Genomic DNA, 24,954 nt, shown 5'->3' with positions numbered 1-24,954 from the left:
GTTACCTGATGTTATTTATATGATCACAAATAGTACCAAATGTTAGAATTGTAGGACAGGTTTAAAACTAAGTTCACATGTAGTTACATAGGAGACGGGGCGGGGCAGGTGTGGGCAGTGAGGGAGGAGACGGGGAGGGGCAGGTGTGGGCAGTGAGGGAGGAGACTGGTGAGGGGCAGGTGTGGGCAATGAGGGAAAAAAAGACTTTATATAACAATTCAACATATTTATAAATGAGAAATTTCACAATATGTTAGTTTCCTTACAAAGTATGGATTATAACCTAAACATATTAGCCAACATTTTCCATAGTCAAATATTTACTTTTGCCACACACACCCACATGTGTTAATATAAACATTCCACGTGTATCATCAGATCCCGTGGATTATATACACAGTCTTCCTGTACAGTACATTGCTCTGAAGACTTTGATGATTACAAATTATATATGTGTGTAAGGACAGTAAATATTTATTGAGGAAATCTGGTTCTATAATTCTGGTGCACCAGTTAACCCGCATGTGGTTCCTCACATGTGGTTCCCCACATGTGATTCCCCATATGTGGGGAACCACATGTGCATTTGGCTGGGCAGGTTTGGTCCCGTCACGTAGGCCTAAGAGAGGCTTAGCTAAGGATTTAATTTTATACATATACAAAAAAACTAAATTTCTTATAACTATGTATTTCGCTGTCGGCTCTGTTGGTCCATCTTCCTCTGACGGCTCTGTTGGTCCATCTTCCCCTGACGGCTCTGTTGGTCCATCTTCCTCTGACGGCTCTGTTGGTCCATCTTCCCCTGACGGCTCTGTTGGTCCATCTTCCTCTGACGGCTCTGTTGGTCCATCTTCCTCTGACGGCTCTATTGGTACATCTTCCCCTGACGGCTCTGTTGGTCCATCTTCCCCTGACGGCTCTGTTGGTCCATCTTCCCCTGACGGCTCTATTGGTACATCTTCCCCTGACGGCTCTGTTGGTCCATCTTCCCCTGACGGCTCTGTTGGTCCATCTTCCCCTGACGGCTCTATTGGTCCATCTTCCCCTGACGGCTCTGTTGGTCCATCTTCCCCTGACGGCTCTGTTGGTCCATCTTCCTCTGACGGCTCTGTTGGTACATCTTCCCCTGACGGCTCTATTGGTACATCTTCCCCTGACGGCTCTGTTGGTCCATCTTCCCCTGACGGCTCTATTGGTACATCTTCCCCTGACGGCTCTGTTGGTCCATCTTCCCCTGACGGCTCTATTGGTACATCTTCCTCTGACGGCTCTGTTGGTCCATCTTCCCCTGACGGCTCTGTTGGTCCATCTTCCTCTGACGGCTCTGTTGGTCCATCTTCCCCTGACGGCTCTGTTGGTACATCTTCCTCTGACGGCTCTGTTGGTCCATCTTCCCCTGACGGCTCTGTTGGTACATCTTCCCCTGACGGCTCTGTTGGTACATCTTCCTCTGACGGCTCTGTTGGTCCATCTTCCCCTGACGGCTCTGTTGGTCCATCTTCCTCTGACGGCTCTGTTGGTACATCTTCCCCTGACGGCTCTGTTGGTACATCTTCCCCTGACGGCTCTGTTGGTACATCTTCCCCTGACGGCTCTGTTGGTACATCTTCCCCTGACGGCTCTGTTGGTCCATCTTCCCCTGACGGCTCTGTTGGTCCATCTTCCCCTGACGGCTCTGTTGGTACATCTTCCCCTGACGGCTCTGTTGGTCCATCTTCCCCTGACGGCTCTGTTGGTACATCTTCCCCTGACGGCTCTGTTGGTACATCTTCCCCTGACGGCTCTGTTGGTCCATCTTCCTCTGACGGCTCTGTTGGTCCATCTTCCTCTGACGGCTCTGTTGGTCCATCTTCCCCTGACGGCTCTGTTGGTCCATCTTCCTCTGACGGCTCTGTTGGTACATCTTCCCCTGACGGCTCTGTTGGTACATCTTCCCCTGACGGCTCTGTTGGTACATCTTCCCCTGACGGCTCTGTTGGTACATCTTCCCCTGACGGCTCTGTTGGTCCATCTTCCCCTGACGGCTCTGTTGGTCCATCTTCCCCTGACGGCTCTGTTGGTACATCTTCCCCTGACGGCTCTGTTGGTCCATCTTCCCCTGACGGCTCTGTTGGTACATCTTCCCCTGACGGCTCTGTTGGTACATCTTCCCCTGACGGCTCTGTTGGTACATCTTCCCCTGACGGCTCTGTTGGTACATCTTCCCCTGACGGCTCTGTTGGTACATCTTCCCCTGACGGCTCTGTTGGTGCATCTTCCTCTGACGGCTCTGTTGGTACATCTTCCCCTGACGGCTCTGTTGGTACATCTTCCCCTGACGGCTCTATTGGTACATCTTCCCCTGACGGCTCTATTGGTACATCTTCCCCTGACGGCTCTGTTGGTCCATCTTTCCCTGACGGCTCTGTTGGTACATCTTCCCCTGACGGCTCTGTTGGTACATCTTCCCCTGACGGCTCTGTTGGTACATCTTCCTCTGACGGCTCTATTGGTACATCTTCCCCTGACGGCTCTGTTGGTACATCTTCCCCTGACGGCTCTGTTGGTACATCTTCCTCTGACGGCTCTGTTGGTACATCTTCCTCTGACGGCTCTGTTGGTACATCTTCCCCTGTCGGCTCTGTTGGTACATCTTCCCCTGACGGCTCTGTTGGTACATCTTCCCCTGACGGCTCTGTTGGTACATCTTCCCCTGACGGCTCTGTTGGTACATCTTCCCCTGACGGCTCTGTTGGTACATCTTCCCCTGACGGCTCTGTTGGTACATCTTCCCCTGACGGCTCTGTTGGTACATCTTCCCCTGACGGCTCTGTTGGTCCATCTTCCCCTGACGGCTCTGTTGGTCCATCTTCCTCTGACGGCTCTGTTGGTCCATCTTCCCCTGACGGCTCTGTTGGTACATCTTCCCCTGACGGCTCTATTGGTCCATCTTCCTCCTTAAACTCTAAATCCGGAAGACTACAAGTCTTACCGACCGGACTTACTCTGGTAAGTCCGGTCGGTAAGTCCATTCCCTCACTTTTGTAGTGTTGAGTAGGAGCTCTACACTAGGGGGCATTCCGTCCTCTACAGTGTTCCCAACGTCATTAAACTGATGTACTAAATTGCCCGAACCTAACCTAACAGAGGACCCACGAATAGAAAACGGGGGACGTTACGTCAAGTTTGCGAGCCGCTGACTGTGACGTTGGGCATCTTTACGTCAAAATACGTCGTGTTAAGCGAGAAGTTCGGTTGTGCCCTATGATATAAATAGAAAATATATGGAGGGTTTGTTATACGACCTCCCCCCCCTCCCCTCTACTTCCCTAACTCTTCCCCTGACGTGTGTCATTCCCCCTGGTGTCATTCCCCCTGGTGTGTCAGTCCCCTGGTGTGTCATTCCCCTGGTGTGTCATTCCCCCTGGTGTGTCATTCCCCCTGGTGTGTCATTCCCCCTGGTGTGTCATTCCCCCTGGTGTGTCATTCCCCTGGTGTGTCATTCCCCCTGGTGTGTCATTCCCCCTGGTGTGTCATTCCCCTGGTGTGTTATTCTCCGGATGTGTCACTCCCCTGGTGTGTCATTCCCCCTGGTGTGTCATTCCCCTGGTGTGTCATTCTCCGGATGTGTCATTCTCCGGATGTGTCATTCCCCTGGTGTGTCATTCCCCCTGGTGTGTCAGTCCCCTGGTGTGTCACTCCCTGGTGTGTGATTCCCCTGGTGTGTCATTCCCCTGGTGTGTTATTCTCCGGATGTGTCACTCCCCTGGTGTGTCATTCCCCCTGGTGTGTCATTCCCCTGGTGTGTCATTCTCCGGATGTGTCATTCTCCGGATGTGTCACTCCCCTGGTGTGTCATTCCCCCTGGTGTGTCATTCCCTTGGTGTGTCATTCCCCTGGTGTGTCATTCCCCTGGTGTGTCATTCCCCTGGTGTGTCAGTCCCCTGGTGTGTCATTCCCCCTGGTGTGTCATTCCCCCTGGTGTGTCATTCCCCCTGGTGTGTCATTCCCCTGGTGTGTCATTCCCCCTGGTGTGTCATTCCCCCTGGTGTGTCATTCCCCCTGGTGTGTCATTCCCCCTGGTGTGTCATTCCCCTGGGGTGTCATTCTCCGGATGTGTCATTCTCCGGATGTGTCATTCTCCGGATGTGTCACTCCCCTGGTGTGTCATTCCCCCTGGTGTGTCATTCCCTTGGTGTGTCACTCCCCTGGTGTGTCATTCCCCTGGTGTGTCATTCCCCTGGTGTGTCATTCCCCTGGTGTGTCAGTCCCCTGGTGTGTCATTCCCCCTGGTGTGTCATTCCCCCTGGTGTGTCATTCCCCCTGGTGTGTCATTCCCCCTGGTGTGTCATTCCCCCTGGTGTGTCATTCCCCCTGGTGTGTCATTCCCCCTGGTGTGTCATTCCCCCTGGTGTGTCATTCCCCTGGTGTGTCATTCCCCCTGGTGTGTCACTCCCCGGCGTGTCACTCCCCGGCGTGTCACTCCCCGGCGTGTCACTCCCCGGCGTGTCACTCCCCGGCGTGTCACTCCCCGGCGTGTCACTCCCCGGCGTGTCACTCCCCGGTGTGTCACTTCCTGGTGGGGAGTGACACACCACAGGTGGAGTGGCCCCCACATCCTCCCGTCCTTTCAACTGTCCACAGTCTACCGTACCCAGAGGGAGGTGCCCTAGTGAGGTGGGGGGGGGAGGAATGAGAGAAAGGGAGTGAAAGGTAGAAAGTGTTTAAGGTGCGAGAGAGACTTGTGAGGGGAGGGAAAGGTAGGCTTGAGAAGGGGGAAGCGAGGGACAGTGAGGGGAGAGGCAGAGAAGTGACGGAAGAGGATCAAAGGGCTGAAGACACAAAGGGGAAAGACCGAGTGAAGATCCCAAGGGGGAGTGGGATTAGCGGCCCACTTTGGGAAGGAGGGAGAGGGAAGTACTGGGGGATGGAAGGTGTAGGGAGGAGGTAGGAAGAGGAAGGTGGTGTTGTGAGGGGACAGGTGAAGGGAAGTATTGATGGCCCCCCCCTCTTGTAAAGATGTCCTGATACCCCCCCCCCCTTGTAAAGATGTCCTGATACCCCCCCCTTGTAAAGATGTCCTGATACCCCCCCCTTGTAAAGATGTCCTGATACCCCCCCCTCCCTTGGAAAGACGTCCAGATACCAGCCCCCACCCTTGTAAAGACGTCCAGATATCAGCCCCCACCCTTGTAAAGACGTCCAGATATCAGCCCCCACCCTTGTAAAGACGTCTTGATACCAGCCCCCACCCTTGTAAAGGCGTCCTGATACCAGCCCCCACCCTTGTAAAGACGTCCAGATACCAGCCCCCACCCTTGTAAAGACGTCTTGATACCAGCCCCCCCACCCTTGTAAAGACGTCCTGATACCAGCCCCCACCCTTGTAAAGACGTCTTGATACCAGCCCCCCCACCCTTGTAAAGACGTCCTGATACCAGCCCCCACCCTTGTAAAGACGTCTTGATACCAGCCCCCCCACCCTTGTAAAGACGTCTTGATACCAGCCCCCCCACCCTTGTAAAGGCGTCCAGATACCAGCCCCCCCACCCTTGTAAAGACGTCTTGATACCAGCCCCCCCCACCCTTGTAAAGGCGTCCAGATACCAGCCCCCCACCCTTGTAAAGACGTCCTGATACCAGCCCCCCACAATTGTAAAGACGTCCATATACCAGCCCCCCCACCCTTGTAAAGACGTCCAGATACCAGCCCCCCACCCTTGTAAAGACGTCCAGATACCAGCCCCCCACCCTTGTAAAGACGTCCTGATACCAGCCCCCCACAATTGTAAAGACGTCCATATACCAGCCCCCCCACCCTTGTAAAGACGTCTAGATACCAGCCCCCCACCCTTGTAAAGACGTCTAGATACCAGCCCCCCACCCTTGTAAAGACGTCCTGATACCAGCCCCCACCCTTGTAAAGACGTCCAGAAACCGGCCCCACCCTTGTAAAGACGCCTACATACCAGCCCCCACCCTTGTAAAGATGTCCTGATGCCAGCCCCCCCCCCATCACCCTTGTAAAGACGTCCTGATACCAGCCCCCACCCTTGTAAAGACGTCTTGATATCAGCCCCCACCCTTGTAAAGATGTCCTGATACCAGCCCCCCACCCTTGTAAAGATGTCCTGATACCAGCCCCCACCCTTGTAAAGACGTCCTGATACCAGCCCCCACCCTTGTAAAGACGTCTTGATATCAGCCCCCACCCTTGTAAAGATGTCCTGATACCAGCCCCCCACCCTTGTAAAGATGTCCTGATACCAGCCCCCACCCTTGTAAAGACGTCCTGATACCAGCCCCCACTCTTGTAAAGACGTTCAGATACCAGCCCCCACCCTTGTAAAGATGTCCTGATATCAGCCCCCCACCATTGTAAAGATGTCCTGATACCAGCCCTCCACCCTTGTAAAGACGTCCTGATACCAGCCCCCCACCCTTGTCAAGATGTCCTGATACCAGCCCCCCACCCTTGTAAAGATGTCCTGATACCAGCCTCCACCCTTGTAAAGATGTCCTGATACCAGCCCCCACCGTTGTAAAGAAGTCCAGATACCAGCCCCTACCCTTGTAAAGCAGTCCAGATACCAGCCCCCGCCCTTGTAAAGACGTCATGATACCAGCCATCCACCCTTGTATAGATGTCCTGATACCAGCCTCCACCCTTGTAAAGACGTCATGATACCAGCCCCCACCCTTGTAATTACGTCATGATACCAGCCCCCACCCTTGTAAAGACGTCATGATACCAGCCCCCACCCTTGTAAAGACGTCATGATACCAGCCCCCACCCTTGTAAAGACGTCATGATACCAGCCCCCACCCTTGTAAAGATGTCCTCATACCAGCCTCCACCCTTGTAAAGACGTCCAGATACCAACCCCCCACCCTTATAAAGATGTCCTGATACCAGCCCCCACCCTTGTAAAGACGTCCAGATACCAGCCCCACCCTTGTAAAGATGTCCTGATACCAGCCCCCACCCTTGTAAAGACGTCCAGATACCAGCCCCACCCTTGTAAAGATGTCCTGATACCAGCCCCCACCCTTGTAAAGACGTCCAGATACCAGCTCCCACCCTTGTAAAGATGTCCTGATACCAGCCCCCACCCTTGTAAAGACGTCCAGATACCAGCCCCCACCCTTGTAAAGACGTCCAGATACCAGCCCCCACCCTTGTAAAGACGTCATGATACCAGCCCCCACCCTTGTAAAGACGTCATGATACCAGCCCCCACCCTTGTAAAGACGTCATGATACCAGCCCCCACCCTTATAAAGACGTCCTAATACCAGCCCCCACCCTTGTAAAGACGTCCTAATACCAGCCTCCACTCTTGTAAAGACGTCCTAATACCAGCCCCCACCCTTGTAAAGACGTCCTAATACCAGCCTCCACCCTTGTAAAGACGTCCTAATACCAGCCCCCACCCTTGTAAAGACGTCCCAATACCAGCCTCCACCCTTGTAAAGACGTCCTAATACCAGCCTCCACCCTTGTAAAGACGTCCTAATACCAGCCTCCACCCTTGTAAAGACGTCCTAATACCAGCCTCCACCCTTGTAAAGACGTCCTAATACCAGCCCCTCCCTTGTAAAGACGTCCTAATACCAGCCTCCACCCTTGTAAAGACGTCCTAATACCAGCCCCCACCCTTGTAAAGACGTCCTAATACCAGCCCCACCCTTGTAAAGACGTCCTAATACCAGCCCCCACCCTTGTAAAGATGTCCTAATACCAGCCCCCACCCTTGTAAAGACGTCCTAATACCAGCCTCCACCCTTGTAAAGACGTCCTAATACCAGCCCCCACCCTTGTAAAGACGTCCCAATACCAGCCCCCACCCTTGTAAAGACGTCCTAATACCAGCCCCCACCCTTGTAAAGACGTCCTAATACCAGCCTCCGCCCTTGTAAAGACGTCCTAATACCAGCCCCCACCCTTGTAAAGACGTCCTAATACCAGCCCCACCCTTGTAAAGACGTCCTAATACCAGCCCCCACCCTTGTAAAGATGTCCTAATACCAGCCCCCACCCTTGTAAAGACGTCCTAATACCAGCCTCCACCCTTGTAAAGACGTCCTAATACCAGCCCCCACCCTTGTAAAGACGTCCTAATACCAGCCCCCACCCTTGTAAAGACGTCCTAATACCAGCCTCCACCCTTGTAAAGACGTCCTAATACCAGCCCCCACCCTTGTAAAGACGTCCTAATACCAGCCCCACCCTTGTAAAGACGTCCTAATACCAGCCCCCACCCTTGTAAAGATGTCCTAATACCAGCCCCCACCCTTGTAAAGACGTCCTAATACCAGCCTCCACCCTTGTAAAGACGTCCCAATACCAGCCTCCACCCTTGTAAAGATGAAGCACTCCCATAAAACATCTCTGAAGGAAATGTACACACTGGGTTCATCTCTCCCCAGAAATAAATCATCACAAGAGGAGAACAGACAAAGACTTGAACATTGATGATAATGTTAAATGTGTTGATCAGTATGAGTACATCATCACAGGTGCAAACTGCAGGTTCCTCCGGCTCTCTCCACCCACAACTGTTATGAGTTTTAGAAATTACTTGTTGTTGTTGTTATAGATTCAGCTACTTGGAACAAGTTCCAAGTAGCACGGGCTATGGTGAGCCCGTAACTTACGTGGCACAGGAGCGGGGCAAGCAAATTACTAACGAGTAAAGTTTACGAATAAAAATAGTGATGATTATTATACTAAAATAAAGATTACATGATATGTTAATTTTACATCTTTGTCGTAAATAATCTACTGAATTTTCTAATTTTAAGATACAACAATTTACCAATGAAATTTTTGGATTTCACTCTGAAGTTTGTACTTTTGGTGGACACCATCGGCTGTAAGAAGGGCCAGGAAGGGAAACTTCATCATACCACTGAAGCACGTGAAGGTCGTCTCTGAGCTCTGAAGGCTGCAGTGTCCTGGAACTGTCACAGGGCTTCTATTATGGTCATTAATATGATGTGCCCAACATATGTTGGCTCCAACGTGGTCATTCCTTCCCCTCGTTCCATCCTAACTCCTTATCCTGATCCTTTCCCAGTGCTACATAGCCGTAGTGACTTGGCGCTTTATCCTGATAGTTCGCTTTCCAACGACCTGTGCCGCACCACTCTTGAAGAGCTCTTGTATGGGAGCTCTTGTAGGGGCTCTTGTGGGGGCTCTTCTCAAATTATATGAAAGGCTCTAGTGCACACAGTGGAGTATGATTCTTGAAGTACCAATAACTACCAAATTAGAAATCTGCGGTTAGAACTAAGTCTTTCTACCCTTAAAACCGGATCAAGGAACTGAAACCTGTTGCTCTTAACATTCCACTACTATGGTGCGCCAAAGAAAACACTAAAAGCACTTACACTGAAATCACTTATAGGGACCTGGTAGCCTGGTGGATAGCGTGCAGGGCTCCTAATTCTGTGGTGCGGGTTCGATTCCCGCATCAGGCAGAAACAAATGGGCAAAGTTTCTTTCACCGTGAATGCCCCTGTTACCTATCAGTAAATAGGTACCTGGGAGTTAGTCAGCTGTCACGAGCTGCTTCCTGGGGTGTGTGTGGTGTGGAGGAGAAAAAATAGTAGTTAGTAAACAGTTAATTGACAGTTGAGTGGCGGGCCGAAAGAGCAAAGCTCAACCCCCGCAAATATAACTAGGTGAATACTGAATTCTGCACGAATTACAGGAGGAAAATATAGTAGTTCAAAGTGGCAAGATTGATCAGTGTGTTGTCTGGAAGAACTGCGCCTGCTTGAGCAAGCACGCCTGTAAGGTATCAGAACAAGTGCAGTTAGATGAATACAAAACTTAACTATCAACTTAACATTTATATTTGACTTCCCCACCCGTAGTGCAGACACCGGAAGTATTCACTAGTCAACTCATTCATGAGTTGACTAGTGAATAGCATTAAATTGGTATCTATAGGTAATAGGTACCTAGGTACCTATTGGCAGTAAATAGGTACCTGGGAGTTAGACAGCTGCTACGGGCTGCTTCCTGGGGATGTGTAACAAAAAAGGAGGCCTGGACGAAGACGGGGCCGCGGGGACGCTAAGCCCCGAAATCATCTCAAGATAACTACAAGACGGGTCTGGATTCACTATACTCACTACTGAACAGTTCTCACCCCTCAGGGACTCATCTGTATGTCTCGTTTCCCCGACCCACTGTTCCCAGGTCCGAACTATGCATGTCCTTACATCTCAGGCTCCTCAGCTCCGAATCGAGCCTTGTTCTGTATGTACAGGTATGGATCACTTCTAGTTTTGTCTTTGTTCGGGTTGGAGTTCCATGCCAGGGCTACATACTCAAAAGTTTCATATAGGCTGCATGTACACTTTGTTAGGTTGCTGAAGGCTCCGCTGACCTGGCCCAGTTTGGTCTGCACCACTGATGGTATTCTACCCTCGTAGAATACTTCTCTAGCCTCAGTAAGAGTTTCTTCTCTTGGTCAGTATCGAATGCTTTCTGGCAGTCGAGGAATGTGGCGTCCGACCATATGTCTGTTTAATGTCTTATCTTGTTGTAGAATTCCATATAGTTTCTCAAGGAGGATTTTCCTTCGTTAAATCTACATTTCTGGTGTAAGTCTCGTGTTGGGGGAGTGAGAGGGGAGAGAGGGGGGGGTGAGGGGTGGCGCCACGGGCGGCAAAAGAGGTGACATTTGATGCGTTAAGTTTGTAAACATTTCCTTTATCTGCTCACCGCCCTCACAAGCCTCAGTGCGTCCCCCCGGTGCGTCACCTAGTGCGTCACCCGGCACTATACCAGCCAGAGTGCGTCACCCGTCACTATACCAGCCCGAGTGCGTCACCCGTCACTATACCAGCCCGAGTGCGTCACCCGTCACTATACCAGCCCGAGTGCGTCACCCGGCACTATACCAGCCTGAGTGCGTCACCCGGCACTATACCAGCCTGAGTGCGTCACCCGTCACTATACCAGCCTGAGTGCGTCACCCGTCACTATACCAGCCCGAGTGCGTCACCCGTCACTATACCACCCTGAGTGCGTCACCCGTCACTATACAAGCCCGAGTGCGTCACCCGTCACTATACCAGCCTGAGTGCGTCACCCGTCACTATACCAGCCCGAGTGCGTCACCCGTCACTATACCAGCCTGAGTGCATCACCCGTCACTATACCAGCCCGAGTGCGTCACCCGTCACTATACCAGCCTGAGTGCGTCACCCGTCACTATACCAGCCTGAGTGCGTCACCCGTCACTATACCAGCCCGAGTGCGTCACCCGTCACTATACCAGCCCGAGTGCGTCACCCGTCACTATACCAGCCCGAGTGCGTCACTCAGTACAGGGTTCTTCAAAGTACATGTTCCAATCCATTACTGGTCGCAAGTGTTTATTTTTATTAACACATTTAGTTACATCTGCATTTGTGCAGCTGCCCTAGACTATATGAAGGGGAGTACAGCGTGTCAAAAAGCTAGCTACATGATGCTAAAAAAATCCCATCACACAGGATGGTTAGTCATACAGAGGCATGTGATCAGTAGTCTGCGCTGACAGACTCTGGGAGCATTATGAGGATATCTTCAAGAACACGGGTGAATAAATTGCAAAGCTCCAGGTGCCTCATGCCGACTGGTCTGAAAGGTCTGATAACTGGACATTCGGTGATGTAGTGTATGAGATCATGCCGCAGTTCCTGCTCACAGAGTTTGCCCCTGAAGTGCTCAGGATTGGGAGATCCGTCACCTGTAGCCACCTGCCACAGGTAACGGTAGCCACCTGCCACGGGCAACGGTAGCCACCAGCCACAGGTAACGGTAGCCACCTGCCACAGGTAATGGCAACCCAACCAGATCCTGGCAACCACTGTGTCGCACAGTCTGGTGGACGCTTTGTACTACCAATAACATAGCTTTTTTATACTGGTTCTTTCAGGCCATTGGGAGTCGGTAATTTATCTCCTATTAGACCCGAGTGTTTGGTCCGGCTGACAGGCCTTCAGAGGAAAATGTGACGGGTATGGTCTGCGTCCTCTCGCGAACCCTCTACCAAGAAGAAAAAGTTATGGATAATATAGTTATGATTATAGAGTGATGAATTGATATGGGCAATATAGTGATGAATTTTTTGTGTGTGGCTTTAAGTTTGGAAATGAAAAATAAAAATAAAAATACTTATAAAACGTAGTGTTATTTTCAGTAAAGTTCTAGCAAATAAAAGCTTGAAACCATCAAAATTAAAAAGGCGGCTTGAGTCAAAGCTTGTAGACCTCATTGAAAAACCTGTGGAGAAGAAAGAAATTGTCAGAGAAGAAAGTGGATCTGATCCACTGGATCTGACAGATCCGAGTGGATCTGTCGGGAAAATGTTTGGTAAATCAGAGCACTGTTGACGATGAAGAGCCGCTGGCATCCTGTCTAGCTGCTTATCGTATAGCTAAAGAGAAAGTGTCATATACCTACGATGAAAAACTTGTTCTTCCAGCTACTGTGGATTTAGTGAGTACAATTCATGATGAAAAGTCTGGGAGAAGATCACTCGCGTCCATCTCAGTGATGCAACGGAGTCTCGTTGGATTAATGATATTGCAGAAGACTTTGAAATTTCAGCTGGTGTCGTGTCTCCTGTCTCTTGAAGACTTTGCTCTCCAACTGAATGAAAGCAATACAATATTTATTTGTGCAACCCGGAGCCTCAATGTCACAAGCAACCTCAGTGTGTCAGTTGTATTTTTAAAGAAAATAATACAAAGTCTAAACATACATTTATTTGGAAACTATTTGGTATACTTTGTCTATCATCTATCACATACGGATTATCTTGAGGTTATCTTGATGATTTTGGGGCTTAGCGTCCCCGCGGCCCGGTCCTCGACCAGGCCTCCTTTTTGTTACACATCCCCAGGAAGCAGCCCTAACAGCTGTCTAACTCCCAGGTACCTATTTACTGTTAGGTGAACAGGCGGATCAGGGTGAAAGAAACTCTGCCCATTTGTTTCAGCCTCCGCCGGGGATCGAACCTGGAACCTTAGGACTATGAATCCCGAGCACTATCCCACTCAGCCGCCAGGCCCCTTTCTGGACGGCGCCTGACGGAACTGGGAAAGATTATGCAAAAGTTTGCTGCAAATTTCAAATCTGGTCAGAGGGTAGGCCAGGTGTATTACTGGCTAGCAGGTCAGAGGGTAGGCCAGGTGTATTACTGGCTAGCAGGCCAGAGGGTAGGCCAGGTGTATTACTGGCTAGCAGGTCAGAGGGTAGGCCAGGTGTATTACTGGCTAGCAGGTCAGAGGGTAGGCCAGGTGTATTACTGGCTAGCAGGCCAGAGGATAGGCCAGGTGTATTACTGGCTAGCAGGCCAGAGGGTAGGCCAGGTGTATTACTGGCTAGCAGGTCAGAGGGTAGGCCAGGTGTATTACTGGCTAGCAGGTCAGAGGGTAGGCCAGGTGTATTACTGGCTAGCAGGCCAGAGGGTAGGCCAGGTGTATTACTGGCTAGCAGGTCAGAGGGTAGGCCAGGTGTATTACTGGCTAGCAGGCCAGAGGGTAGGCCAGGTGTATTACTGGCTAGCAGGTCAGAGGGTAGGCCAGGTGTATTACTGGCTAGCAGGTCAGAGGGTAGGCCAGGTGTATTACTGGCTAGCAGGTCAGAGGGTAGGCCAGGTGTATTACTGGCTAGCAGGCCAGAGGATAGGCCAGGTGTATTACTGGCTAGCAGGCCAGAGGGTAGGCCAGGTGTATTACTGGCTAGCAGGTCAGAGGGTAGGCCAGGTGTATTACTGGCTAGCAGGTCAGAGGGTAGGCCAGGTGTATTACTGGCTAGCAGGCCAGAGGGTAGGCCAGGTGTATTACTGGCTAGCAGGCCAGAGGGTAGGCCAGGTGTATTACTGGCTAGCAGGCCAGAGGGTAGGCCAGGTGTATTACTGGCTAGCAGGTCAGAGGGTAGGCCAGGTGTATTACTGGCTAGCAGGCCAGAGGGTAGGCCAGGTGTATTACTGGCTAGCAGGCCAGAGGGTAGGCCAGGTGTATTACTGGCTAGCAGGCCAGAGGGTAGGCCAGGTGTATTACTGGCTAGCAGGCCAGAGGGTAGGCCAGGTGTATTACTGGCTAGCAGGTCAGAGGGTAGGCCAGGTGTATTACTGGCTAGCAGGTCAGAGGGTAGGCCAGGTGTATTACTGGCTAGCAGGTCAGAGGGTAGGCCAGGTGTATTACTGGCTAGCAGGTCAGAGGGTAGGCCAGGTGTATTACTGGCTAGCAGGTCAGAGGGTAGGCCAGGTGTATTACTGGCTAGCAGGTCAGAGGGTAGGCCAGGTGTATTACTGGCTAGCAGGTCAGAGGGTAGGCCAGGTGTATTACTGGCTAGCAGGTCAGAGGGTAGGCCAGGTGTATTACTGGCTAGCAGGTCAGAGGGTAGGCCAGGTGTATTACTGGCTAGCAGGTCAGAGGGTAGGCCAGGTGTATTACTGGCTAGCAGGCCAGAGGGTAGGCCAGGTGTATTACTGGCTAGCAGGTCAGAGGGTAGGCCAGGTGTATTACTGGCTAGCAGGTCAGAGGGTAGGCCAGGTGTATTACTGGCTAGCAGGCCAGAGGGTAGGCCAGGTGTATTACTGGCTAGCAGGTCAGAGGGTAGGCCAGGTGTATTACTGGCTAGCAGGTCAGAGGGTAGGCCAGGTGTATTACTGGCTAGCAGGCCAGAGGGTAGGCCAGGTGTATTACTGGCTAGCAGGCCAGAGGGTAGGCCAGGTGTATTACTGGCTAGCAGGCCAGAGGGTAGGCCAGGTGTATTACTGGCTAGCAGGCCAGAGGGTAGGCCAGGTGTATTACTGGCTAGCAGGCCAGAGGGTAGGCCAGGTGTATTACTGGCTAGCAGGCCAGAGGGTAGGCCAGGTGTATTACTGGCTAGCAGGTCAGAGGGTAGGCCAGGTGTATTACTGGCTAGCAGGCCAGAGGGTAGGCCAGGTGTATTACTGGCTAGCAGGCCAGAGGGTAGGCCAGGTGTATTACTGGCTAGCAGGTCAGAGGGTAGGCCAGGTGTATTACTGGCTAGCAGGCCAGAGGGTAGGCCAGGTGTATTACTGGCTAGCAGGCCAGAGGGTAGGCCAGGTGTATTACTGGCTAGCAGGTCAGAGGGTAGGCCAGGTGTATTACTGGCTAGCAGGCCAGAGGGTAGGCCAGGTGTATTACTGGCTAGCAGGCCAGAGGGTAGGCCAGGTGTATTACTGGCTAGCAGGTCAGAGGGTAGGCCAGGTGTATTACTGGCTAGCAGGCCAGAGGGTAGGCCAGGTGTATTACTGGCTAGCAGGCCAGAGGGTAGGCCAGGTGTATTACTGGCTAGCAGGTCAGAGGGTAGGCCAGGTGTATTACTGGCTAGCAGGCCAGAGGGTAGGCCAGGTGTATTACTGGCTAGCAGGCCAGAGGGTAGGCCAGGTGTATTACTGGCTAGCAGGTCAGAGGGTAGGCCAGGTGTATTACTGGCTAGCAGGTCAGAGGGTAGGCCAGGTGTATTACTGGCTAGCAGGTCAGAGGGTAGGCCAGGTGTATTACTGCCTAGCAGGTCAGAGGGTAGGCCAGGTGTATTACTGCCTAGCAGGTCAGAGGGTAGGCCAGGTGTATTACTGCCTAGCAGGTCAGAGGGTAGGCCAGGTGTATTACTGCCTAGCAGGTCAGAGGGTAGGCCAGGTGTATTACTGCCTAGCAGGTCAGAGGGTAGGCCAGGTGTATTACTGGCTAGCAGGTCAGAGGGTAGGCCAGGTGTATTACTGGCTAGCAGGTCAGAGGGTAGGCCAGGTGTATTACTGGCTAGCAGGTCAGAGGGTAGGCCAGGTGTATTACTGGCTAGCAGGTCAGAGGGTAGGCCAGGTGTATTACTGGCTAGCAGGTCAGAGGGTAGGCCAGGTGTATTACTGGCTAGCAGGTCAGAGGATAGGCCAGGTGTATTACTGGCTAGCAGGTCAGAGGGTAGGCCAGGTGTATTACTGGCTAGCAGGTCAGAGGGTAGGCCAGGTGTATTACTGGCTAGCAGGCCAGAGGGTAGGCCAGGTGTATTACTGGCTAGCAGGTCAGAGGGTAGGCCAGGTGTATTACTGGCTAGCAGGTCAGAGGGTAGGCCAGGTGTATTACTGGCTAGCAGGTCAGAGGGTAGGCCAGGTGTATTACTGGCTAGCAGGTCAGAGGGTAGGCCAGGTGTATTACTGGCTAGCAGGTCAGAGGGTAGGCCAGGTGTATTACTGGCTAGCAGGTCAGAGGGTAGGCCAGGTGTATTACTGGCTAGCAGGTCAGAGGGTAGGCCAGGTGTATTACTGGCTAGCAGGTCAGAGGGTAGGCCAGGTGTATTACTGGCTAGCAGGTCAGAGGGTAGGCCAGGTGTATTACTGGCTAGCAGGTCAGAGGATAGGCCAGGTGTATTACTGGCTAGCAGGTCAGAGGGTAGGCCAGGTGTATTACTGGCTAGCAGGTCAGAGGGTAGGCCAGGTGTATTACTGGCTAGCAGGCCAGAGGGTAGGCCAGGTGTATTACTGGCTAGCAGGTCAGAGGGTAGGCCAGGTGTATTACTGGCTAGCAGGTCAGAGGGTAGGCCAGGTGTATTACTGGCTAGCAGGCCAGAGGGTAGGCCAGGTGTATTACTGGCTAGCAGGCCAGAGGGTAGGCCAGGTGTATTACTGGCTAGCAGGCCAGAGGGTAGGCCAGGTGTATTACTGGCTAGCAGGTCAGAGGGTAGGCCAGGTGTATTACTGGCTAGCAGGCCAGAGGGTAGGCCAGGTGTATTACTGGCTAGCAGGCCAGAGGGTAGGCCAGGTGTATTACTGGCTAGCAGGCCAGAGGGTAGGCCAGGTGTATTACTGCCTAGCAGGCCAGAGGGTAGGCCAGGTGTATTACTGGCTAGCAGGCCAGAGGGTAGGCCAGGTGTATTACTGCCTAGCAGATCAGAGGGTAGGCCAGGTGTATTACTGGCTAGCAGGCCAGAGGGTAGGCCAGGTGTATTACTGGCTAGCAGGCCAGAGAGGTAGGCCAGGTGTATTACTGGCTAGCAGGCCAGAGGGTAGGCCAGGTGTATTACTGCCTAGCAGGCCAGAGGGTAGGCCAGGTGTATTACTGCCTAGTAGGCCAGGTGTATTACTGGCTAGCAGGCCAGAGGGTAGGCCAGGTGTATTACTGCTTAGCAGGTCAGAGGGTAGGCCAGGTGTATTACTGCCTAGCAGGCCAGAGGGTAGGCCAGGTGTATTACTGGCTAGCAGGCCAGAGGGTAGGCCAGGTGTATTACTGGCTAGCAGGCCAGAGGGTAGGCCAGGTGTATTACTGGCTAGCAGGCCAGAGGGTAGGCCAGGTGTATTACTGCCTAGCAGGTCAGAGGGTAGGCCAGGTGTATTACTGGCTAGCTGGCCAGAGGGTAGGCCAGGTGTATTACTGCCTAGCAGGTCAGAGGGTAGGCCAGGTGTATTACTGGCTAGCAGGCCAGAGGGTAGGCCAGGTGTATTACTGCCTAGCAGGTCAGAGGGTAGGCCAGGTGTATTACTGGCTAGCAGGTCAGAGGGTAGGCCAGGTGTATTACTGCCTAGCAGGTCAGAGGGTAGGCCAGGTGTATTACTGCCTAGCAGGTCAGAGGGTAGGCCAGGTGTATTACTGCCTAGCAGGCCAGAGGGTAGGTCAGGTGTATTACTGCCTAGCAGGCCAGAGGGTAGGCCAGGTGTATTACTGCCTAGCAGGTCAGAGGGTAGGCCAGGTGTATTACTGCCTAGCAGGTCAGAGGGTAGGCCAGGTGTATTACTGCCTAGCAGGCCAGAGGGTAGGCCAGGTGTATTACTGCCTAGCAGGCCAGAGGGTAGGCCAGGTGTATTACTGCCTAGCAGGCCAGAGGGTAGGCCAGGTGTATTACTGGCTAGCAGGTCAGAGGGTAGGCCAGGTGTATTACTGGCTAGCAGGTCAGAGGGTAGGCCAGGTGTATTACTGGCTAGCAGGCCAGAGGGTAGGCCAGGTGTATTACTGGCTAGCAGGTCAGAGGGTAGGCCAGGTGTATTACTGGCTAGCAGGTCAGAGGGTAGGCCAGGTGTATTACTGGCTAGCAGGTCAGAGGGTAGGCCAGGTGTATTACTGGCTAGCAGGCCAGAGGGTAGGCCAGGTGTATTACTGGCTAGCAGGCCAGAGGGTAGGCCAGGTGTATTACTGCCTAGCAGGCCAGAGGGTAGGCCAGGTGTATTACTGGCTAGGAGGTGAGAGGGTAGGCCAGGTGTATTACTGGCTAGCAGGCCAGAGGGTAGGCCAGGTGTATTACTGGCTAGCAGGCCAGAGGGTAGGCCAGGTGTATTACTGCCTAGCAGGCCAGAGGGTAGGCCAGGTGTATTACTGGCTAGCAGGTCAGAGGGTAGGCCAGGTGTATTACTGGCTAGCAGGCCAGAGGGTAGGCCAGGTGTATTACTGGCTAGCAGGCCAGAGGGTAGGCCAGGTGTATTACTGCCTAGCAGGCCAGAGGGTAGGCCAGGTGTATTACTGGCTAGCAGGTGAGAGGGTAGGCCAGGTGTATTACTGGCTAGCAGGCCAGAGGGTAGGCCAGGTGTATTACTGGCTAGCAGGCCAGAGGGTAGGCCAGGTGTATTACTGCCTAGCAGGCCAGATGGTAGGCCAGGTGTATTACTGGCTAGCAGGTGAGAGGGTAGGCCAGGTGTATTACTGGCTAGCAGATGAGAGGGTAGGCCAGGTGTATTACTGGCTAGCAGGTCAGAGGGTAGGCCAGGTGTATTACTGGCTAGCAGGTGAGAGGGTAGGCCAGGTGTATTACTGCCTAGCAGGCCAGAGGGTAGGCCAGGTGTATTACTGCCTAGCAGGCCAGAGGGCTGGCCAGGTGTATTACTGGCTAGCAGGTCAGAGGGTAGGCCAGGTGTATTACTGGCTAGCAGGTCAGAGGGTAGGCCAGGTGTATTACTGGCTAGCAGGCCAGAGGGTAGGCCAGGTGTATTACTGGCTAGCAGGTCAGAGGGTAGGCCAGGTGTATTACTGGCTAGCAGGTCAGAGGGTAGGCCAGGTGTATTACTGGCTAGCAGGTCAGAGGGTAGGCCAGGTGTATTACTGGCTAGCAGGCCAGAGGGTAGGCCAGGTGTATTACTGGCTAGCAGGCCAGAGGGTAGGCCAGGTGTATTACTGCCTAGCAGGCCAGAGGGTAGGCCAGGTGTATTACTGGCTAGGAGGTGAGAGGGTAGGCCAGGTGTATTACTGGCTAGCAGGCCAGAGGGTAGGCCAGGTGTATTACTGGCTAGCAGGCCAGAGGGTAGGCCAGGTGTATTACTGCCTAGCAGGCCAGAGGGTAGGCCAGGTGTATTACTGGCTAGCAGGTCAGAGGGTAGGCCAGGTGTATTACTGGCTAGCAGGCCAGAGGGTAGGCCAGGTGTATTACTGGCTAGCAGGCCAGAGGGTAGGCCAGGTGTATTACTGCCTAGCAGGCCAGAGGGTAGGCCAGGTGTATTACTGGCTAGCAGGTGAGAGGGTAGGCCAGGTGTATTACTGGCTAGCAGGCCAGAGGGTAGGCCAGGTGTATTACTGGCTAGCAGGCCAGAGGGTAGGCCAGGTGTATTACTGCCTAGCAGGCCAGATGGTAGGCCAGGTGTATTACTGGCTAGCAGGTGAGAGGGTAGGCCAGGTGTATTACTGGCTAGCAGATGAGAGGGTAGGCCAGGTGTATTACTGGCTAGCAGGTCAGAGGGTAGGCCAGGTGTATTACTGGCTAGCAGGTGAGAGGGTAGGCCAGGTGTATTACTGCCTAGCAGGCCAGAGGGTAGGCCAGGTGTATTACTGCCTAGCAGGCCAGAGGGTAGGCCAGGTGTATTACTGGCTAGCAGGCCAGAGGGTAGGCCAGGTGTATTACTGGCTAGCAGGCCAGAGGGTAGGCCAGGTGTATTACTGCCTAGCAGGCCAGAGGGTAGGCCAGGTGTATTACTGGCTAGCAGGCCAGAGGGTAGGCCAGGTGTATTACTGGCTAGCAGGCCAGAGGGTAGGCCAGGTGTATTACTGCCTAGCAGGCCAGAGGGTAGGCCAGGTGTATTACTGGCTAGCAGGCCAGAGGGTAGGCCAGGTGTATTACTGCCTAGCAGGCCAGAGGGTAGGCCAGGTGTATTACTGCCTAGCAGGCCAGAGGGTAGGCCAGGTGTATTACTGCCTAGCAGGCCAGAGGGTAGGCCAGGTGTATTACTGCCTAGCAGGTCAGAGGGTAGGCCAGGTGTATTACTGCCTAGCAGGTCAGAGGGTAGGCCAGGTGTATTACTGCCTAGCAGGTCAGAGGGTAGGCCAGGTGTATTACTGCCTAGCAGGCCAGAGGGTAGGCCAGGTGTATTACTGCCTAGCAGGCCAGAGGGTAGGCCAGGTGTATTACTGCCTAGCAGGTCAGAGGGTAGGCCAGGTGTATTACTGCCTAGCAGGTCAGAGGGTAGGCCAGGTGTATTACTGCCTAGCAGGCCAGAGGGTAGGCCAGGTGTATTACTGCCTAGCAGGCCAGAGGGTAGGCCAGGTGTATTACTGGCTAGCAGGTCAGAGGGTAGGCCAGGTGTATTACTGCCTAGCAGGCCAGAGGGTAGGCCAGGTGTATTACTGCCTAGCAGGCCAGAGGGTAGGCCAGGTGTATTACTGCCTAGCAGGCCAGAGGGTAGGCCAGGTGTATTACTGCCTAGCAGGCCAGAGGGAAGGCCAGGTGTATTACTGCTAACTTCTAGGGGACATTTTTAGAATTAGTGATTTGGGAAGCTCACTAGTGACTGTTTAGGGAACTAATTTAATTAAATACAACACCAGTAGTGTATAAATAAGGTTATGGCTGTAATAAAGACCTCATCTGGTTATTGTTGTAAGATGACAAATACAACTTTAATACAGAAGTGTATTATATAAATCCTATTGATGTTATAATGAAGGATACAGGTGGCAATTCTTATTATATCCTGGATAATATAACTTTGCTTTTGCTAATTGAAATATGTTTTAAACTCTGATTACTGTGAGTTTATTGAACGAATAATATGTCTGTTTGCAGTAAACAATTATTGCTGCGAGGGTGAGGCGATGTTCAAATAACAGTTGACAGGAACGCGACATTATTAAAAACATCACCTGGTTTTTGCTGTCATACACACCTGGAGGGTGATTGACAGTTGTGACACCTACCTCCCTCCCTCTGTCTACCTGTCTTGTTCACTCTGTCACGTGATCTATCATTTCGTCTCTTTCTCTCTTTTCTTACTCTTCCTCTCTGAAAAGGAAAATGTAAATACAGAATTACTATAGTAATTGTGGTGAAGGACCTATGCGGCTGAGAGCGGGAAGGATGGCGCTGGATGTTGGCGCTGGATGTTGGCGCTGGATGTTGGCGCTGGATGTTGGCGCTGGATGTTGGCGCTGGATGCTGGCGCTGGATGCTGGCGCTGGATGTTGGCGCTGGATGTTGGCGCTGGATGTTGGCGCTGGATGTTGGCGCTGGATGTTGGCGCTGCGAACGTGGGTCACACGGGGGACCCAGGTTCGCAAGCACTTACGAACCTGTCCATCTTTTCTCAAACTTTAGCGGCTTTGTTTACAATTATTAAACAGTTAATGAGCTCCGAAGCACCAGGAGGCTGTTTATAACAATAACAACAACTGATTGGGAAGTTTTCATGCTTGTAAACTGTTTAATAAATGTAACCAAAGCCGTCAAAGATTGAGAAAAGATGTACACGTTCGTAAGTGCTTGCGTAACTGCTTCGTTAATCGGGTCCCTTGACCACCTCTGTGGTTCTCCAGGTGAGCAAACTCCTCCTTGTTCTTTCTGCATCTCAGGTTCCATCTAGTGCCAAGTTGATCTAGAGGTTGACGTTCAAGATGCCTGAGATCATACACAGAAACCTCTAATGAACCCTTGAGGTGCTTGGACAGGTAGTAACAGGCTGGGAGGTCACAGCACAGGTCCTGCCAGCCTCCGAGCGATGAGCTGGGCCTCCCAGCACCTTATTTTGAAGGAAAAAAAACATTTGAAACGGACTGACCCAACATGAAGGGACAGTGTCTGTTCACACCGGCTAAAATGACCACGCTGAGAAGACCTCGTCTAGTTCAGATGTCAGGAAGTTCGGTCTTCGTCACTTTCTATCATACTAGCAGGCAGGCAGGCAGGCAGGCAGGCAGGTAGACAGGCAGGCAGGCAGGCAGGCAGGCAGGTAGACAGGCAGGCAGGCAGGTAGACAGGCAGGCAGGCAGGCAAGCAGGCAGGCAGGCAGGCAGGCAGGCAGGCAGGCAGGTAGACAGGCAGGCAGGCAGGCAGGCAGGCAGGCAGGCAGGTAGACAGGCAGGCAGGCAGGCAGGCAGGTAGACAGGCAGGCAGGCAGGCAAGCAGGCAGGCAGGCAGGCAGGTAGGTAGACAGGCAGGCAGGCAGGCAGGCAGGCAGGTAAACATGATGGGTGAAGTAGATGGGTGGGTGGGGAGAAGAGTTGGTGGGTTGGTAGGTGATTGGGCATCCGGTAAGTCTGTTGGTAAGATGGGTGGTGAGGTAGGAAAGTAGGGCCAGACCTGAACATAAAATATTACTCAGTGTTCTCCGAGAGACGGTCCTGGATCATTCCTATCTCCACCACATCACACTCTTTCTCTCTCTCCCTCTCTCTCTCTCTCTCTCTCTCTCTCTCCCTCTCTCCCTCTCTCTCTCTCTCTCTCTCTCTCTCTCCCTCTCTCTCTCTCTCTCTCTCTCTCTCTCTCTCTCTCTCTCTCTCTCCTGTGTGTCCCCCTGCACTTCATCACTCCGTCTCCTACAATATCGACCGTCCTCTCCCTTCAGGCTACAACGTTTCACTCGAATTTCCTCCTTCCTTCCACTCTGTCTTCCTCCACATCAAAGCTACTCCGGGGAGACAAGGGAATATCACCTGGGTATTATTCCCCGCATCTCTCACGCCAGTTCTCCCGGGTCTTGCTCACTGCTCTTATACATACATTATATATATATATATATATATATATATATATATATATATATATATATATATATATATATATATATATATATGTCGTACCTAGTAGCCAGAACGCACTTCTCAGCCTACTATGCAAGGCCTGATTTGCCTAATAAGCCAAGTTTTCATGAATTAATTGTTTTTTAGCAACCTAACCTACCTAACCTAACTTTTTCCGCTACCTAACCTAACCCAACCTATAAAGATAGGTTAGATTAGGTTAGGTAGGGTTGGTTAGGTTCGGTCATATATCTACGTTAATTTTAACTCTAATGAAAAAAATTGACCTCATACATAATGAAATGGGTAGCGTTATCATTTCATAAGAAAAAAATTAGAGAAAATATATTAATTCAGGAAAACTTGGCTTATTAGGCAAATCGGGCCTTGAATAGTAGGCCGAGAAATGAGTTCTGGCTACTAGGTACGACATATATATATATATATATATATATATATATATATATATATATATATATATATATATATATAATAGTGTGTGTATGTGTTTTTGAATATGCCAGAAAGGTGACATCAAGTATTCTAGCAGGAATCTTCACTATTTTCCTAATATTTTCTACATTTTAGAAGGAAGTTGAAAAATTAACACTCTCCATAGTTCATTTCACAATTTTATTGTGGCATTACGATAACGAAACTCATATCTTAGCGTCGGGCCATAATTGAACTGTAAAACTAAACTTTGGAGAGTTAATTTGTCAATTTCCTTCTCAAGTGAAGAAGAACGCGAGGAAATATTCAGAAGACTCGTCTCATCATCTCAAGATAACCTCTCAAGATAACCTCTCAAGATAACCTCGTATCAGAACTGTTTTCTCGCTTGTCATATTGAATAACATATTGTGCCATGAAGGACTGATCCGACTGTGCAGGAATGGTCTGAGGTGCAGGATGGACATTACCTGGTCGGGGTCGGATTAAGTTAAACGCTTTAACAAATAGTATCATTTATAGAGACCCCTCACACGATTTTTATGGTGTCAAATATTTGTTGTGTTTCCCTTAGAGTTTTTTAGTCTGTCATAAAAGTCAAGTTTCTAAAAGACTTACAAAGTTGTTTAAGTGCTTCTTAATAACAAAAAATCTGAGAGAAGGGGGAGAGGGGGAAGAAAAGGGGGAGGAAAAGGGGAGATGATGGGAGGACGAGGAGGAAAGAGGCGGAAGAGACCTGGTGCAGGCGGATGCCTGGATCTTTTACCTAATAATATCTGGATTATTTTTTTACCCTTTCTCTTGTGCCTCTGCTTTATTTGTTACTTTATCCGCATTGTCTTAAGGCTCTTCTTGGGCACACTGTTGCCTGTGTTCTCAGGGCACTCCTTCTCATTTGTTCCTACTTGTGTGGGCTGCAAATGAGATTTGAATGGAGTAATGCTTGTGAGGATGAGCTGTGAGCGTTGGAGATGTTGATCCAGAGAGAGAGCTGAGGTACAAGGGTGGCGACACACACACACACACACACACACACACATTCCTGAGCCAATAGGCTCAGGAATCTGTACACCTGTTGATTGACGGTTGAGAGGCGGGACCAAAGAGCTAGAGCTCAACCCCCGCAAGCACAATTAGGTGAGTACACAGGCGTCGGTGGCTTTGTGGACAGCTTGCTGGACACGTAATCCTGTGGCCCGTGTTAGATTCCCGGCCCCGGCGAGACACAATGGGCAAAGTTTCTTTCACCCTGATGCTCCTGTTACCTAGCAGTAAATAGGTACCAGGAAGTTAGACAGCTGTTACGGGCTGCTTCCTGTGTGTGTGTGTGTGTGTGTGCGCGAAAAAAATAGTAGTAAAAGTTGATTGATTGACAGTTGAGAGGCGGGCCGAAAGAGCAGAGCTCAACCCCCGCAAGCACACAGAGGAATACAACTAGGTGAATACACACACACACACACACACACACACACACACATGAGCATGTGGCGGTCAAGTGGTGTAAGGCGTGTGCTTGGGAGTGCCAAGTGTGCAGGTTCGAATCCTCCTAAAGACTCCTACT

At 51.6% G+C, this 24,954-nt stretch overlaps 1 protein-coding gene across 1 annotated transcript in view; it reads right to left on the bottom strand.

Annotated features, from left to right (window-relative positions):
* Nucleotides 1-3,011, bottom strand: part of LOC123753739 (cell surface glycoprotein 1-like) — a 42,666-nt gene extending 39,655 nt beyond the window's left edge. The window contains exon 1 of the mRNA XM_045735703.2: nt 727-3,011. Within this exon, the coding sequence (XP_045591659.2) occupies nt 727-3,011 (2,285 nt within the window). The remainder of the gene's footprint in view (nt 1-726) is intronic.
* Between the last annotated feature and the right edge of the window lie 21,943 nt (nt 3,012-24,954).

This window comes from Procambarus clarkii, chromosome 6 (genome assembly GCF_040958095.1).
Source record: "Procambarus clarkii isolate CNS0578487 chromosome 6, FALCON_Pclarkii_2.0, whole genome shotgun sequence".
In the NCBI taxonomy this organism is placed as follows: Eukaryota; Metazoa; Arthropoda; class Malacostraca; order Decapoda; family Cambaridae; genus Procambarus; species Procambarus clarkii.
This window is presented reverse-complemented; position numbering and strand designations above follow the sequence as displayed.